Here is an 18,154-nt window from a genome sequence, read left to right on the forward strand (position 1 = left end):
CCGATTGCCAACAATCGAGAGCGCCGAGAATGCACACGGCAAAGGAGAAGGACGAACGAAGTTTCAGTGTTCGAGCGCCTAGGACCTCTCCCACATCAGAGTAAACGAGCTGAGTCATCTCAAGAAGAAGACTGCGAGGAGTCAGATGATGAAGAAGATAGGTATCACCGACCAAGGTGGTGCCACGATGGACTCGGCCATTCTCGAAGCGTCGGGTGCGGCGGGCTGCGAAACTTGGAAGAAGCCGAGGCACATTACCCGTACACGTTGAGAAGAGCGCGGCCCGATCCGGCCGCGAAAATCCAGCAAATAGTGGAGACGAAGGCGCGCCCGCCAAAGAAAGTATGGCGCCCAAAACGAGCGAAAGCCGATGCACGAGCATCGGGCGATGCCGATGCGGATGCATCGGGCGATACAAACATGGTATTCATACTCCCGTCGGAGTTTCGCGCTCCAAGCGACGAGGAAGTTTCGGTGGCTCAATTCGATCGCGGTCCACGACCGATTATTTTTGAAAAGCCACAAGATAGAAGCTACGAGGCACTCGAAAGCCCTATACTTGAAGGGTTACATCAATGGGCAGCCTATCAGTAAGATGTTGGTTGATACCGGAGCGGCGATCAACATAATGCCGTATTCCATGCTACGTCGTTTGGGGCATTCCAGCGACGATCTGATCAAGACCAACATCACATTAAGCGACTTCAACGGCCGGGCGTCGGAAGCAAAAGGTGTTCGAATGTAGAACTTATCGTAGGCCGGAAGACCATACCTCACTGCGTTCTTCATCGTTGACGACAAAAGCAACTACGCCGTCCTATTGGGAAGGGACCTGGATTCATGCTAAGCTGTTGCATCCCGTCTACAATGCACCAATGCATCATACGGTGGGATGGAGATGAGGTGGAAGTCGTCCGGGCGGATGACTCAATTGAAATATCACTAGGCTGCCATGAGCGTGTGGGAAGCGAGACGACCAAGAGCCGCTCTCCGGAATCGGTTTAGAGGGTTGTGAGCGGATCGAAGCCTCGAAAAATGGGGTAAGGCTGGTTTTATCCACCGGCCTAACGAAGTAGCACGTCCAAGACACTGGACATACGTGGCAAGGCCGATCCCTGAGATCGGCCCTCAAAAAAATGAAAAGCAAAAGATCTTATCTCCAGCATGCCACGTAGCTGCAGTGGAAATCCGAGAAAAGTTCATCCTGAGAACTTGACGCTCCCAGGGCCAAAGCCTTGCAACGAAAAAGGAGGCTGATTCCTGCAATCGGCCAAAATTATCCTCAACATACCTTCGTCTGTGTTCAGCATTGATCCAGCAGATGCCTAAAGAGCCGATACCATCAATTACTTGACAGAATCGGCTCGGGGGGCACATAGATGGAGGAGACACAAGGACACGAGGATACGAAGTCGGGAACGAATGTCGGATATCCAGCAGAGCAGCTCAAATATAGGGGCCGATATGTAAACGGATCGGCTGCGTAAAAATCGAAAATACAGAAAATTTTCGCACAGCCGATGCGTGGACATCGACTTAAGAATTAAAAGCCGATGCACGGCCATCGACTTAAGGGATGCGACCGTCACACGCAGGAGCTTAATGGAGCAGTCATCAGGCAGCAAGGCTCCACTGAAGGGCAAACATGCCGGCGGTTCTCCTCAGTTAGCAAACCCCCAAGCGGATCATTGTGTTGGCAATATCGGGTCGCGGCCCTGATCAATAGCAGGAGCAGCACAAACACGCAGTTCAGATTAGGGGCGAGCCCGACGAAGCAGCATGTCTCTTCTGAGACCAGGAGGATAGTCGATGATGAGGCGATCGGCTACGGCATGTCACGACCAAAATGGGGGAGAGTATCAGGGAAACGTCCTCACCGGGAACTCGCATCGGCCTTGCCAAAGATGATGAGCCAATATGAGCGGCGAGACGCAGGGCTGGAACGGAAGAAACTCGGGGGGCAGTTGGCCCTGAAGGATCCTTCGCTATAGGAAGCCGATTTTTTCGGAATCGGCTGGCCCTGCGTCACAGCTTGTCTGAGGAACGGTGCTGATGTTGCCAAAAATATCAGTTTCCACATACAAGTCAATTGAGTGACACGCACGGGGCTCTATTATAGGCACCTGCCCGGAACCGGATGGCCAGCCCGCCGGGTTGGCTGGTAAGAGTCATGATCTTGTTTGAGGTCTCATGGGGCAAAGCCGACGCTTGGCCGTCGACTCAAGGGATATGGTGGTTACAAGCAGAAGTCTTATGGAGCAGCCATCACCAAATCGGCAGTGTTGCGCAAGCCTGCGGATCAGGTTAGGGTCATGAGATCAACCGATGATCATCCGATGATCTCCTAGAGCCGAACCATTCGCACCAGAAGCTGCATCAGTTTGCCCAAGAGGATGAACCAATCAAAACAGCAAGGTGCATGAATGGAGCTGGGAGGGGCTGAAAGGCCACTACATTGAGGTTTCTTGATTCAAGGGACCTGCTGACCTTTCCAAAATCTGCCAGGTGCCGGCCCCTTGAGCGTAAGCGTTCTCGCCTTGTTTTTAAGCTGGAGTAGCTCGGGGGCAGCTAGCTCTGAAACATCGATGATCTGGAGAGCCGATTTTGTGGAGTTCAGCTAACACAGCGCTACGAGTTGGGAAGCCGATGGTGGCCCAATCGGCTGAGTGCCGTTTTATCCTCGCCGGGACTAAGGCTGGGGGGCAGCTCGCCCTTAAGGTTCCTTATTCGATGGAGCCGATTTGGTTGAAATCGGCTTGCTCTGCATCACAACTCGTCGAGAGAGGGTGAATTATTGCAGAAGGGAATGGCTGGAGGTAATGGGAGGAGGCAACGATCGCTGACGGGCTCTGGACCAGGTGTGACTACAAAGAAATGAAGCATTACAAGGACAGTTGTGGGCGAATAATGCACGTTCCGCAAAAATATTAGCTTCGAGCATCGGAGTTGTTCTAACGACGGTCCTAAGACCTCTAGAAGGCCAAGAGGATCCGGAAGATGGGGGTGCCGCTAAAGTCCAACATTCCGTTCGGTTGAATACGCATTTCCAGGATCTAGGATTTGCACGATTGTGGCTCGTCCGGGAGGTGGAGGTCCGGATGGATCTACCTCGAATTTGCCATGAGAGTCCGATGCATTGCCATCGGCTCCTTAAGCACCGACCAGATTGGCAGTCGGAGCTCAGTATGAAGGGCAATCGGCCAAATTACCATGAAGAAGGTCGACAAAATCGAGTTGGGGAAATTCTTCATTTATAAACCAGAGTTCTTACATGAAGGGCTGATTGCTCTCAAAAGGAGATCCTAGGGGCTACATTGCCCCGTCTACTACTGCTGGCCCTAAGCTAAGATCCTATCTAGGGGCCGTTGCTGCCCTCGTCGTCGTCGCCATCATCGCCGCCGTCGGCGCTGCTCCCAGCCGGCTCATCGTCGGCTAGCCGTAGCGACCGCCGGCGGGACCTTCGTTGTCCTCGTCTTCATCGGCGTCGTCGTCGTCGGCCGTCGAAATCGCTGAGATTGCCGGGCCAGGGGCAGTGGCGCTTGGCCGGCGGCTCGTCGGAGGAGCTGTCATCTTCTTCCTCCTCCTCCTGCTCCTCCTCTTCGGAGGAGGGGGCCCCGTCCCAGGAAAGGTGGTCGTCGTCGCTTTCCTCCACCGCTTCCTCATTGACGAGGAAGCAGAGGTCGCTCTCCCCGTCGGTCAGGGACTGGTCGTCCTCTGACCAGGTAGAGAAGTCGTGGCTTGGCTCGTCCCCGGCCTCGATGGCGCGGCGGATGTTGGCCGCATGGGCCTCCACCGGGTCCCACTCCGGCGTCGGCTCGCGGAAGGGGGATGACTGAGCGGAAAGACCTGATGAAGAGGAAGAAGAGGAAGACATGGCGGCAGAGGAGGGCTTTTGGAAGTACTAGTGCGAAAGGGGATGAAGGAGGAAGCTACAGGAAGTGGCCAAATAAAAAGGGGGAATATATGGTTTAATGCCTAAGCAGTTCCCAAGGGCGTGGTGCCGGAACCGTCAAATCGTGCGAGAAGGCGAGGAGGCAAGACGTCATCATGAAGAAAAGCTGCGACGGTTCTGCTCCGCCACGACATGACCCCTCGAAAAAACGAGATGGTTTTGATATTATCATTACCAAAACCAGGGGGCATGTGTTACCACCCGATTTTGGCCAAATCGGGAGGTGGGCCGTAAGTGAAGATGGGCTTGAAGGACGTACACATGAAGCATCTTTGGAGCGGCCTTGCGCTAAGAGTTTGGGCCAAGTTGCCCGTGTATACGTAACATATTAGATCGCATTGTAATTTAGATTAAAGAGATAGAGTCTAGCCCGTGCACGGTTAGGTGCACGCCCCAATTAGAAAGTCCCTTGGACTATAAATATGTATCTAGGGTTATCGGAAAAGGAGGACAATTATCGTTCAACCAACACAAACCAATCTCGGCGCATCGCCACCCCTTTCATACGAGGGTTTCTCCCGGGTAAGCACCATGCTTGCCTAGATCGCATCTTGCGATCTAGGCAGCGTAAGTTTATTCGTTATCCTTGTACCTGCTCGTGTTCGAAGCCTTGTTGATGGCGAGCGGTACTATGTATCCTTAGGTGTTTAGGGGCTTGCATTGGTGCTTTCACGTGCATATCTGCGTGGCAATGCGCGTCCCTAGACACCTTGCTGCCCTTACGTCGATCTAGACGTAAGGGCGACATCTTGCTTGATCATGCTTAGTAGATCCGATCCGTTATAGTTGCTCCTTGCATCTGCAAGGATTAGTTTAATATCCGCATAGTTAGGCCTTATGCTTGGGGTCGGACGATCCGGTGGTGCGTTAGGCGTTGTTTACCGTCCCTGCGAGGGATGTTCCGAGGATCAACACATGTTGGTTTTTAGGCCTCTCGTAGGGGTAGTTTGCATCGTCTCTCGTAGGCTGCTAGGCCCGATCGCACGTAGGACGTTCCGATTATGCGGTGAAAACCCTAAGCTGTCGTGGATCGCTTTAGCTTTGTCCCGATCAAGCGGGATCCCCATGCCATTGCTAATCCATCAAGGACCATGGGGCGATCGACTCTTTGAGCCGATCCACGGGGAAACTCGAGAGCCGATAAGGCTCGTATTTAATGTGCACGTGTCTACCATGCGGGAACAATCGAAGCACTAACACCTTCCCGACCGGGTATAGGTCGAGTGGCACGCCCTAGCAACCGCCGGGACGCGCGCCAGAAGATTTGCGGGACGACGCGAGGTGCCAGGGATCCACTAAGCGGCCCTGGGAGCTTCCCGGCTCTTCGTGTTGCTTAACCGAAACCCGTCGGGGGGTTTTGGAGGGTAACACACGCGGGCCAGGGACGGACATGGGGCGGACGCGAGCGACCAGGCTTTCGCGTCCGCGGCCACGCAAACCCGCCCAAGATTTGGGCCGGGTTTGCGTCAATCCGGACGCCGCGGGCATCCGTTTTAGGGATGGGTCCGCGCGCTGAGCCGGGTTTTTATCCGTTTGGACCCATCCGGACGCGCGGGCGCGGGATGGGTCGCCCGGTTGGAGATGCCCTTGGCGCCCCAAACCTCATAGTTAGGGGGGTGATTTAGACTTCTTTCCCTCACCGGCCAACGCCACGGCTCGCGCTCGCTGCCCCACCTTCCTCTTTCTTCCCGCCCGCCCTCGCCGTGATTCCAGCGCCGACCGCCCCACCGCCCGCACAAAACCCTAGCCACCGCCCCATCCCCATTCCCCACCCTCCCTCGCCCGCAGTCCATCCCCAACCTCGCATGCTCCTGGCCTCCCTCTTCTCCCGAAACCCCAGCCTCCGCCTCCTCCCCTTCGCCGTCCGCGCCGCCCGCGCCGCAATGTCGGCCGACTCCGCCCCCAGGGCGGCCGTCACCGTCGAGTACGCCAAGTCCGCGCGCTCCGCCTGCAAGGGCTGCGGCGCCGCCATCGCCAAGGGCGCGCTCCGCCTCGGCGCCCACGCCCGCGACCCCCGCGCCGGCTACGACACCACCAAGTGGTTCCACGTCGCCTGCTTCCCCGCCGCCTCGCACCCGCTCGGCCCCCTCGACAAGCTCCCGGGCTTCCTTTGGATTAAGGTTTTTTGTTGTTCCATTACGTTATTTCGTTCTGTTCTCTTGTTTCAGTCGTTTGGTTTGTCCTTTGTGGCTAAATGAACTCCCGGGTTTTTTTCGGCGGTGTGCAGGAGAGCGAGCGTGACGAGCTACGGGCGCTTGCGGAGGTAGGTAGCCCATTACTCGCCTGTTCAAATGCATCTTCTACTGGTGCCATTCCTGCTAGCCGTGTGCCGAATATTTCTGCCTACTACTATCTGACAATTTTCAGTAATGTAGTAGAATGATGTTGTTTGCTAAATTGTAAGGTCGGTTCAACGTTTGGGTAGGTTTCAGTAGAAACGATAAATTCTACGATGAGCAAATGAATCCAGGATATATCTTGTTTCCCCGATAAATTGCACACTACTTTTGCTCGGTAAAAGATACGTACAGTTCTCCATGAAACTGAGAAACCCACCGTTTTCAGAACAACGCGAGCGACGGGACCGAACTCGGTGCATCGGAAGAACCGAGCGCGAAGAAAGCAAAGGCAGATCCATCTTCGCCCAAATCAGCAGTAGCAGAAAAGGGAGCCGTCTCTGTTGAGTACGCCAAGTCTGCCCGCTCCACCTGCAAGGGCTGCAACGCGAGCATCGCGAAGGGCGCGCTTCGCCTCGGCGTGGCAGCCCACGATCCCCGTGGCTGGGACAGCACCAAGTGGTACCACGTCGCCTGCTTCCCCGCCTCGTCGCACCCGCTGGGCCCTGTTGAGAAGCTCAACGGGTTCGACTCCATTAAGGTTTGGGCTCTGCGAGGCTTCGTTTCGCTCGTATGTAATTGTTGTTCCGTGTTTTCCTTTGGGTGCTAAACTCCAGACTTTGTGAGGGCCTTCAGGACGAGGATCGCGTGGAGTTACAGGAGCTAGAGAAGGTAACACATTCCCCACTTGTTGAGATCCCTATTCTGCTAGGTGGTGTTTCTGCTACGGTGCTACCGTAAGCTGAATGTTTCGATTTCTGAATTCCAAATTTTGCAATATTCTGTACAAGTATGCGCAAGTCCATAAAATTTACTAATTTTCAGAATAATAAGAGAGACCAGGCTGCAGTCGGTCCACTGGAAGTGCCAAGTCCAAGCAAAGCAAATCCTGAAGTGGAGGTGGCAGAGAAGGCAAGTGTATTTTCTCTTGCACAATATTTACCGTAGAAAGCTTTGAGGGCTTTGATTCTGAAGCATGGATTTCGAGTCGAAAGACTAGTCGACGACTAGTCTACGAGTCGCATTTGGAAGGTCGACTCGGCCAGTCAACTCGACTCATTTGATGAGTCGATCGAGTCGATTGACTAGTCTTGACTAGTCTCGACTAGTCCAGGTTTGTGAGTCGGTCGACTTAAAAAATGACCCCACATGTTATAATTTTTTCCATTCTTTCCTCCCATTCCCATTTTCCCCCGTGTTCCCCCGTGAAACCAAGATCGAGAGATAGTTTCCCCCGCTCAAACCCAAAAGCCAAAACACATCTTGGTGTTCTCTCCCTTGGCCGTCGCCTCTGCAAGAACCTGCCGGCCATTGGAAGGAATTGCCCAGGTTTTCCCCCACTCCCCTGTCCCCAACCTGTAGGCTGCTGGTTCATGGACAAGAGGAAGGCCTTGGCCATTGGAAGGAATTGCCCAGGTTTTCCCCCACTCCCCTGTCCCCAACCTGTAGGCTGCTGGTTCATGGACAAGAGGAAGGCCTTGGCCATTGGAAGGAATTGCCCAGGTTTTCCCCCACTCCTCTATCCCTAGCCTTATATTCTATCCTACATTAAACACATTAGTAATTTAGTGTTAAACATGAGTCTTGCTGAGTCGAGACTAGTCTTGACTAGTCTCTGAGTCGCTGCCCCAGAACGACCCGTCGACTCGTCGACTCGCAATCCTTGTTCTGAAGAGGTTTGGGTTTTAATTAATTGCAGCTGTTTGGGTGGTTTTTGTTCCATTCATATTTATTTTGGAATGCTTAATTTGATACACCATGTGTAGAGATAAAGTGTCTCGCATACTTTCAAATCCCTGTACCTGTCCATCATAATATGTAGTTGTTTCCCCGATAAACTGTACATTACTTTTGTTCGGTAAAAGATATGTACAGTTCCATGAAATTGGGCAATCCACCATTTTTTTCAGAACAATAAGGGAGACCAGACTGAACTCGGTCCATCGGAAGAGCCAAGTGCGAAGAAAGCAAAGGCAGATCTATCTTCGCCTGAAGCGGTGGTGGCAGAAAAGGGAACTGTCTCTGTTGAATACGCCAAGTCTGCCCGTTCCACCTGCAAGGGTTGCAACGTAAGCATCGCGAAGGGCGCACTTCGCCTCGGTGTCTCAGCCCACGACCCCCGTGGCTGGGACAGCACCAAATGGTACCACGTCGCCTGCTTCCCTACCTCGTCACATCCGCTGGGTCCTGTTGAGAAGCTCAATGGGTTTGAATCCGTTAAGGTTTGGGCTCCGCGAGGCTTCATTTCATTCATATTTAGTGTTGTTCCGTGTTTTCTTTTGGGGGCTAAACTCCAGACTTTTTGAGGGCCTTCAGGACGACGATCGCGTGGAGTTGCAGGAACTAGAGAAGGTAACACATTCCCCACTTATTGAAATGCCTATTCTGCTACGGTACTACCGTATGCTTCTGACTACTAAATTCCAATTTGCAACAGTTTTATAGAAGCATGTGTAAGTCCATAAAATCTACTCATTTTCAGAATAATAAGAGAGACCAGGCTGCTGTAACTCCACTGGAAGTGCCAAGTCCAAACAAAGCAAAGCATGAAGTGGAGGTGGCAGAAAAGGCAAGTGTATTTTATTGTGCCCAATATTTAATGTAGAAAACTTTGAGGGCTTTGATTCTGAAGAAGTTTGGGTTTTAATTAATTGCAGTTGTTCGAAAATTTTAGATTCAGGAGGCTAATAGTTTGGCCACTCATAGAGCTAGTTTAAACAAAGTGGTACTGTAGCTGCTTGATATTTCTATACATCAATAATTGGTGAACTTATGATCTTCTTTGGTTGGTGTGACATGTCGTTTCTTATCTGATGGTTATTTTTAGTTCCGAATGTTAGTTTGATTCACCATGTATAGGTTTTTTGGGTGGTTTTTGTTCCATTCATATTTAGTTTGGAATGCTTAATTCGATACACCATGTGTAGAGATAAGTGTCTCACATACTTTCAAATCCCTGTACCTGTCCATCATAATATGTAGTTGTTTGACATTTATAGTTCTATGTTTCGCTTGAACCTTCCTTACGAGAATTTGATATGCTGTATGAATAAGCCAGAGGAATGACTACAGTACATGCTTTTGTATCTTATACAATTTCCAAAATAAAAAATCCTACCCTTCGCTGTAACCAAGGTTATGAAGTGCTAAAATCTAGAGTAACTCTTAGTGCTGTATCCATCTCCTTTTTTTTCCCTTAACTTCCCTCTTAGAGCTCAACTGCATGGTTATTTATTTGATTTATAATGCTTGTTTTGTTTCTCATAACAGTCGTCCCCAGGAAACAAAGGAGTTGGTACAGTAATACCCTTTTCAGCTTCTCATGTCAAGAAAGAATACAAGGTTTTGTAGTTCCTAGCAATTCTCACTGCGGCATTTCTTTCTTGAGCTGTTGATAAGCATTTTATTTTACTGAATTACTATGCACATGTTCTTGTCTTTGATGCAGGACGCCACCCTTCCTGCTCACTGGAAAGCTTTTGAGACAGTTATTTTCCGTGAGCAGGTCTGTTGAGCAAAAAGAGTAACAACCCTCGAAAATTATTTTATATACTTCAATATCAATACTCTAAAACATTCCAGTACTTTGGGTAATATAACGTCATGTATAATTGTCATAAAGTGATCTTTTGCAATTCTAATGTTCAGGATGATGGCCTTCGTGCTTCAGCTAAGATTGCTGCTTTCGATTTCGACGGGTGCCTCGCCAAAACTTCAGTGAAGATGTATTATTTTTATATAATATAATTCCCTTCTTTTAAATATGTTAAGCAATATCATTTGATGCAAGTGTTTGACATGCTTCTTCTGTGAGTACTGTATACATTATTCATTGATTTATAAAGAGGACACATTTTGGTTGACTTGCTAAAGGAAATATTCGCACTACAGTTGAATACTATGGGCAATGTTGCTCTGGTTGGGTAGTTATATAATGCAAATTATATGTAAACCGTGGGCTATCATGTCTCACATCCTGTTATAACTGGAAGCTAAGCGAAACATGATATGTCTGTGAAATCCAAATGGCTTATTGAGTTATTGTTATTGTTCTAATATGGAGAATTAATTAGAAAAGGTTTAATTCATGCATGCATGCCGTGGGCTGTACTTTGGGTGCTCAATACCATATATTGGTTAGAACCTGTAGACTTTGATATGCTAATCGAGTCTTGAAAGCTAGGAAATCACAACCTTTCATCATTCACCATCCTTCTGCCTTGGCGTCCTTGGCCCAAGCAGTATCAGTTGTTACAGTTAACCATCTCCGAAGAAAAATATTTGGTATCTAGATAAATTAGAGTTGTGTCGTGAAAAAAGTTATGATTAACCTTTTGATGGTCTTGACTATAATCTTTAGGTGATCATTTGTGTGATATTGCTCTCGTGAGATTATGTTATGTTACAAATACAGTTTCTGATTTGAATGCTTCTCTTCTATGTGCTGTTGATATACTTGAAGGAGAGTAGATAACTTTTGACCTACTGCAAATGCAGCACTGGTGCAGACAAGTGGTCTTTACAGCATAAATCCATTCCTGACAAGTTGCAAAGCCTGTACAACGATGGTTACAAGTTGGTTAGTTATGTTCTTGTTTTGTTCCCATCACTTACTCTTCTCTTGGATCTGTGCACTTTGTTTCAGGATAAGTATACACATAGTATGTTTATACAAAATCATGTTGTATGGTGCTGTCAGGTCATATTCACCAACGAGTCAAACATTGAGCGCTGGAAGAATAAGCGGCAGCAAGCTGTTGACTCGAAAGTTGGACGTCTTGATAATTTTATTGAGTGTGTTAAAGTCCCTGTTCAGGTATTTTGCGAACCTATCTTCTTTTCTCTAATATTTGTGTTTATAAGTATCTGTTGAGTTTCTGATCGATCCTCTGAGTATTCATAATAATAGAAGAACTTTAGCATTTTGTTTGTCTTGTAATTGAAATGACATTTAGCTATTGTTAGTCTATTACCTGATCACCTAGATTTTTTTCCCAGTCTGCTACTGTTCATGACATTGGGAACATCACATCTTGCTTAACATCACCTAGTTATTTCTTGTACTAGTCAGTAAGTTAATAGTCAGAAACACATGGCTTGTGTTTCCCTGCAGGTTTTCATTGCATGTGGTGTAGGGAAAGGAAAAGGCACACCAGACGATCGATTTCGCAAACCAAATTCGGGAATGTGGTGGTTGATGGCAGAGCATTTCAATTCTGGAATTGCCATCGACATGGATCAGTAATCATTCTATTCCAGACGTTTTTTTTAACCATTTCAAGTTGATTAGTTCCATAATGGCTTAAGCTAAGCTCTTTTTTTAATAGTCTTATTGTATCTGTGCATGTGTGTTTTGGTTGGAAAGCAGGTGACATGCACACTTGCACAAATACACGTGCTTCATTTCTTTGTTTGTTTTGGAATATTTGAACGCCTGTGCTTTAAGGCATGCATTCATTCAGGACCATTGCTTCTTACCAATGCCCCTGTTGCCGACTTGGTTATATATATGTCAAGAGCACTCACAAGACTGTCTTGTGATATATATGAAGTTACTGTAGTTATATGTGTAAGATTGACAACCTATCCTATATTTGGGCGATTGATTGGCACATTGAGTTCCCATAATAGCGCCTTGCTAGATCCAAACAAAGAATAAGGGACCCACAGCATATCTGATACCAGGGTGATCAAACTTAAACATGAGTTGTGCTGTTATGCAATACTAAACTAATAGTATTGCCCACCGTGCCCTTATAGCTGAAGTTTTGGGGTCGGTTCAGTGTGTTGATGGATGAACTCATACCTCATCTTTCCACCTTAGGTTTTTTTCATACCACAGGCTCCCCTTCTGAGATTTGCTGTGATTTTTCAGGTCTTTCTATGTTGGTGATGCAGCTGGGAGAGAGAACGATCATAGTGACGCAGATATAAAATTTGCTAAGGTATGGCAAGCATCTATCCCTTGAGCTACAGTGCACTAACATTTCTTCATTCGATTAAAACATTCAGCAACTCAAAATGCCCCTTACAGTTTCACTTGTCATTTATAGAAATACCAACGACCTGGTTACAGATATATATTTCTTTAGAATCTGATAAGTGACCACACCATATGCAGCAGCATTTAAATTTGTGGTATCCATTTGGAAGTTATTCTCACGAGTTACTTTTCAACTGATTCTTGGACAGTTTAGCAAGTAGCATCAACCCAGCCTAGCTATGCAACCAATTAAGGAGATGCTTTTAGGAAAACTGACAATAGTTAATGGTCAGGTAGGATACAGAATTACAGATCTTAGGGCTTCTAACAGAACCATCAGATTAAACATGATTGTTGCTTTCAGAGTCTGGAAAGCTAGCCTTAGAATCCCTGATTATAAGTCAGCCCATCTTGTGTGTTAGGAGAAATTTTGAGTTGGATATCTCTAAGCCGAGTTCTGAAGGTTTTACTCTGGAATTTGATGAGTCTGTGAATCAACTATTTAAACGTCCTTTCATAACGATCATAACGAATTCCGTGCGCTTGCAATTTGCTGGGTATGAATCTGGTAACAGGTGCAGATTGAAGTAGGTTTTAGAAGTGCCTTTCCTTTAGGGATGATACCTGTTCTAGTTTGATTACCATTTTCATTGCCTCATGCGGTATTTTCCTTGCATGGTTTTAAGACCCTACTTGGCCATTTTGGTAGCCATTTTGCCAATCACCAATGAAATTGGCCATAGTTGAACTTCATTTTAGTTTGGAGGATGCTGGTTCCATCTGCAATAATTTAGTTATGTTAAATAATTTAATCTTGTCCACAGAAAACTGGGCTATATGAAATTCGACCCATCAGGTTTATGTGCTTCTGTGGGCAACTTTGTCTCTACCCTATATTATTTGTTCCATCAAAACTGTTTTTTATTTTTGTTCGCTATGCTACTTCATCACTAATATTAACTGCTGAAGCTTTAATTGGCTATATTTTTTTTGCTTCCTCATTTCTGAAGTTCTGTTATTTTTCTATTATAGGATATCGGTCTGAAGTTTCACGTTCCTGAAGAATTCTTTGGTCCCTAGGTGTTCATTGTGATGGTGATGGTTTACCAAATTACCGTAGGCTGATGTCTCGTGTTTGGAAACTTAAGACTAGCTGTCAGCGAGTTACTTTGACATGGAAATCTAGCACAAAGATTGCTGTTAACTTCCCTTGGCTGTTCCCAAATGCTGTTTGCGGGAGATCCTATCTTAAAATACTTTGCTGTCAATCGCGTTTACATGCACCCACTGTCCTCTGAATGAGGAATCCACATCCGCCTGTTTACCACTGAGGATCGGTGTCTTACAATTGGGAATTGAGTTAAATGCCATATTGGGAAACAGTTGGGATTTGAATTAACGCCATAATGGGGACTGGCCGCTCACTGGTTACTGCCTCCTTTTTTTTTTTAAACGGGGTCATGATGTCGTTTCCTGGTAATTAGGCATTTAGAGCATCTCCAACTGACGATGTAAAATATGACACATGAAAACAGTTTTAGGGCTTGGTATGTAGGGCACCGGTTCTAGATGATGTAAATTAGGGCACATGCAAATTTTCAGATGCAAAATAGGGCACCACACACATAGCAGCATTCCAATTCCACAATTTCAGTATCACCACAAACATATAAAATACATATGAATTTAGATCTTTGCAAAATCATTGACTCATACATTGAGTTTTGAGTATACTAGAGATGGTGGTACATTGCAGAAAATTAGAGCCGATGATGAATGCCTAGTTTTTTTTTGAACAAAGAAGGGGTCTAGAAGACCTCAGAGGAGCTTCATTCCAACACGTGGCCAGTACATATTACATAGAGACCCTTTACAACACTCGCACTAAAGAACCTAGTATTTGAGGATAGGGTCTCCAGTCTTACATAAAAACCCCTGATAGGAAAAGGAAAAAGCAATCAAGTACAATGGGAGCTCCGCCACCAGGCATTGCCATTGAGACCACCTCTAGGGTTCCGGGACGCACCACTTGGCTCCCTAGAGGTGTTGAGCTTCGTCGAAGGATTCGAAAGCATGCCTCCGAAGTGGTGGTTGAAGATGGGCCACCATATTGGCCAAGGATCACGTCGACGACGGTGCTCACCATGTGTTCCGCACGAGAAAAGCCCCAAAGCCACCCGAATCCTTAGCAACAACTCTTGCCTTCTTCCTTCTGTCACCATGTCGACCAAGAAGAATAGCAAGAACTCAACAAATCCGAGCAGGAACACGAACCGCGAGCTTATTTTGTGGGTAGACCGCTAGATCTGCACTGCTCATCTTCAGCTCAAACCGCCAGCCGCCAGAAGCCGCACGAAAGCTTCAACAACTTGCTCCCCTTCGCCATATGGCCATACTCTATATGGAGCCCGAGAAACAGTTGGACACGTGATAAGGTGGTCTATGATCTGGTCCACTCTCTAAAAATGGCCAAGGAAGCTCTGCAAATCTTGGAAATTCCGAAGAAATGGCCACGGTCAGCGCCCGCTTATGAAGATTTGGTTAAAAGCAACACTGGTGGAGGGCTGCCGATGGATGCTTGACAAGGTGGAGTAGGGGCTGCGGCTCGCTCGCACATTGCCTACTTCAGAGCATGGAGTAAACCCTACATAGGGATTACCGGTGGCGGGGAGCGTTCTGAAAATTTGGTAGGGAAAAATCATAGGCATACATTATTGTTTAAGGTAAACCATGGGGAGTTTGGAAGGGGGTTATGTAAGTCAGTTTTTTCAATTGTTATAGGATTCCAATCAAGATTTGATTGCATCAATTGGGTCGATGAACCTCCTGATTTTATTCTTGGTAGGCTTATAAAGATGTAACCGTACTTTGATTGAAGCAGCGCACTCTTTTCCTTACCAGTTTACTAGAAGGTTTTTAATGAGGCAGCTTGCTAGCTTAATATATATGTTATTTCAAAAAAAATTTGATTGCATCACTCAAGGTAAAATTTGTTTATTGAAATTGGTATATTATTTACCAACCCAAAGTAATAGCAACATCTTTAAAAAGAAGTAGAACCTATGAACGTACCAAAAGTGAAATTTAATTCCATCCAAAAGTTCCAGACAACTTCTTTTTTAAAATCTTTCTTAATTTCAGCAAATCAAGACTTTTGAATATATCATGTTCTATGTAGCACACTCGTACGAAACATATCTATCTATTTTGATGTTTTTAATGTTATTATTCATGATATTTGATAAGTTTTATTATATTTATTGAGACTAACATGTTATTAGTTGTAAATTTTTTAATTACACTTTGATATGTAAGGATGGCATTGATATGGGACTAATCAGGAAGTAGCCTCTCATTGCGTTGAAATTCAGAGTTTCTCAAAATTTATCCCTCATGGACCAGTTCTTTAAGATGCCAAAAGACTTTGGGAAGATGATATCAAATAAAATAAATCAAGACATGAGAGTTGTGTCCTTTTTCTAAAGCTTTCGTTTGCCTATTTAAACATATAAATCCGAGTTTTCATAGGATTAAAAAGTCTGATTTACTTAACAGAAAATAGTAAACATTGTATACACATAAGAACATATGTGAATAGATGTATTTTTTATCCAAAAATTAAGGTAGGATAGCTGCCCTATATTGCCCTAAGGGAAGCTCCGCCCCTGGAGATTACCGATCCTCTCGTTGCCGAAACCTTGGCAGTACGCAATGTGATGATCATGGCTAAACTATGGGGCTATCAAATTCTAATACATCCAAATTTTAACAAAGTTGAGATGCTTTTGGTGGGACGAGGGAGCACAAGATATATGAGAGCTAACTCTAAGTTTTTCTTACTTTGTTATTCAGCATGTTTCTTGGTCTGCAAACAATTCGGCACACCTCTGTACTAAGTTAGGTTGTACTTTGGTGGCGACGAGCAACTGGCTTGATTGTACTCTTGATTTTCTGGTCGTTAGCTTAGGATGGTTGCTCTGTGTCAATCCAATGTTACCACTTGCATAGGGGTTGAGGAGACTGCAACACAAATAAAAATGTTTATAAAAGAATAACAATGACAAAAAAAATGCCTATTCATCATTCATTTTTAATATACTGGAGACCTCGTGGACGACGGGACTGACTTAGGTTTCAGGGTTGATTATGGTTATAGTTGGCGCAAATGAAAAACTTCATGTCACCCCATTCACCTTGGCAAAATGGCTGCACCAAGACCACTATGCTCTCACCACTTGGGGCAAACTTGCATCCTTCATCTTCTTCGGCCTAAAAGTTTGGTCCGAGCAAGACATACTCATGGTGGCAAAGAATTGCCATGAGGAAGAGGAGGATGCTTAGCACTAGTACATCAAAACAAATCGATGCCTGGTTTTATAGAAGGATACAATAAGTATTTGGTGGCGGGAAAAAGTGGAGGAAATTGCTAGCGGGGGAAAATAACGAAACTGTTGGCGGGAGAAAGTGGCAGGACAAGAAATGGTGACAATTCTCGGCCTAACCACGTACATGGTTCTACCGGTGTTGTCCCAGTCGACGTCTGCTTTGACCGGATTGAGCTCGTAGTTGACCAGGCTTTCGGCTTTACCTGCGCCAACAAGCTACTGTCGGTCTTGCGGGTGTAATATTTTTGAAATTCCTCAGATTTGAGTATTATTTCTGAAATTAAATAAAAACATATTTTTTTTTAAAAAAAATAGCCACGATCTATATCGTCTTCCATCAACCCACACGCCCCACGTTGTTGCTTTGCCAAAAATAAGTCGCTGTGACCGATACCAAATAGGACTGCCCTATGACGGTTGCATCTCAACATAACGTAAGCCCTGCCAACACGTAATCTGGGCCGTCCATCTTACCGCCAAAACAAACCGTCGTTTGGCCAAAACAAAACGCACCGTCGTTTCGCCAGCATATATACGGATACCTGAAGCCCGCGCTACAATCTGAATTTCTGGGTCTGACCAAACCAGACAAGTTTTCATCAAAAAAAAAAACCCAGACAAGTTCGAAGATGTCGACTAGAATCGTCAAGGACTTCGGCAACGGCCACTACATCGTGGCGTTCGGCGAGGACCGCGTGTACACCACCCTGACGTCCTCCGGCGACGTCGTCGCCGGGTGGCTGGACCTGATCTACCGCATCCACCGCCGCCGCCTCGACACCCTCGTCGTGGGCCTCGACGTCGAGTGGCGCCCCGCCCAGTCCCGCGGCGCCGCGCCGGGCCCCGTCGCGCTGCTGCAGGTCTGCGTCGGCCGCCGCTGCCTCGTCTTCCAGATCCTCCGCGCCGACTACGTGCCGGACTCCCTGTTCGACTTCCTCGCCGACGCGCGCCTCACCTTCGTCGGCGTCGGGGTCGGCGCCGACGCGCAGAAGCTCGGCGCGCATTACGGGCTGGAGGTGGCCAACACGGTGGACCTGCGCTACTTCGCCGCCGACGTGCTGAGGAAGCCGGCGCTGCGGAGGGCCGGGCTGCAGGGCGTCGTGTGGCAGGTGATGGGCGTGTGGCCGGAGAAGCCGCACCACGTGCAGGTCAGCGCCTGGGACGCGCAGCGGCTGACGCTGGAGCAGCTGCAGTACGCCTGCGCCGACGCCTTCGCGTCCTTCGAGGTCGGCCGGAGGCTCTACGACGGCGTCTACTAGCTGCTAGGGTACCATGCCATCTGCTTAATTATCCCACGTCTCTAGTATTAGTGTATTACTCGTTACTACTAGTAGGAGTGCTAAATTTTTTTTTGGCTTCGCGTCTGTGATGATCACTGTGCAGTATGGTGACGTAGAGTTTGTACGTATCCGGTTGATACATGCATTATGCACTCCTGCAGTCGCGCCATGAGAATATCCGTAGCTTTCGTCCGATCCTTTAATTTTCCCTAAATACT

The 18,154-nt window shown here is 47.2% G+C and overlaps 2 protein-coding genes across 2 annotated transcripts; both read left to right on the top strand.

Moving 5' to 3' along the window:
• The first annotated feature begins 5,757 nt into the window (after window positions 1-5,757).
• Window positions 5,758-13,581, top strand: LOC124663075 (polynucleotide 3'-phosphatase ZDP). Its single transcript, XM_047200824.1, has 16 exons — window positions 5,758-6,072; window positions 6,180-6,215; window positions 6,518-6,829; window positions 6,925-6,960; window positions 7,114-7,200; window positions 8,199-8,510; window positions 8,605-8,640; window positions 8,771-8,857; window positions 9,559-9,630; window positions 9,737-9,793; window positions 9,937-10,013; window positions 10,786-10,867; window positions 10,988-11,104; window positions 11,402-11,529; window positions 12,164-12,233; window positions 13,304-13,581. Exons 1-16 carry the CDS (start codon window positions 5,758-5,760, stop codon window positions 13,349-13,351), a joined length of 1,872 nt encoding a protein of 623 aa, XP_047056780.1. The 3' UTR covers window positions 13,352-13,581.
• Window positions 13,582-17,285: 3,704 nt separating this feature from the next.
• On the top strand, window positions 17,286-17,915 carry LOC124663076 (Werner Syndrome-like exonuclease). The gene has a single exon (XM_047200825.1). It carries the CDS (start codon window positions 17,286-17,288, stop codon window positions 17,913-17,915), a length of 630 nt encoding a protein of 209 aa, XP_047056781.1.
• The last annotated feature ends 239 nt before the right edge of the window (window positions 17,916-18,154 follow it).

This window comes from Lolium rigidum, chromosome 6 (genome assembly GCF_022539505.1).
Source record: "Lolium rigidum isolate FL_2022 chromosome 6, APGP_CSIRO_Lrig_0.1, whole genome shotgun sequence".
In the NCBI taxonomy this organism is placed as follows: Eukaryota; Viridiplantae; Streptophyta; class Magnoliopsida; order Poales; family Poaceae; genus Lolium; species Lolium rigidum.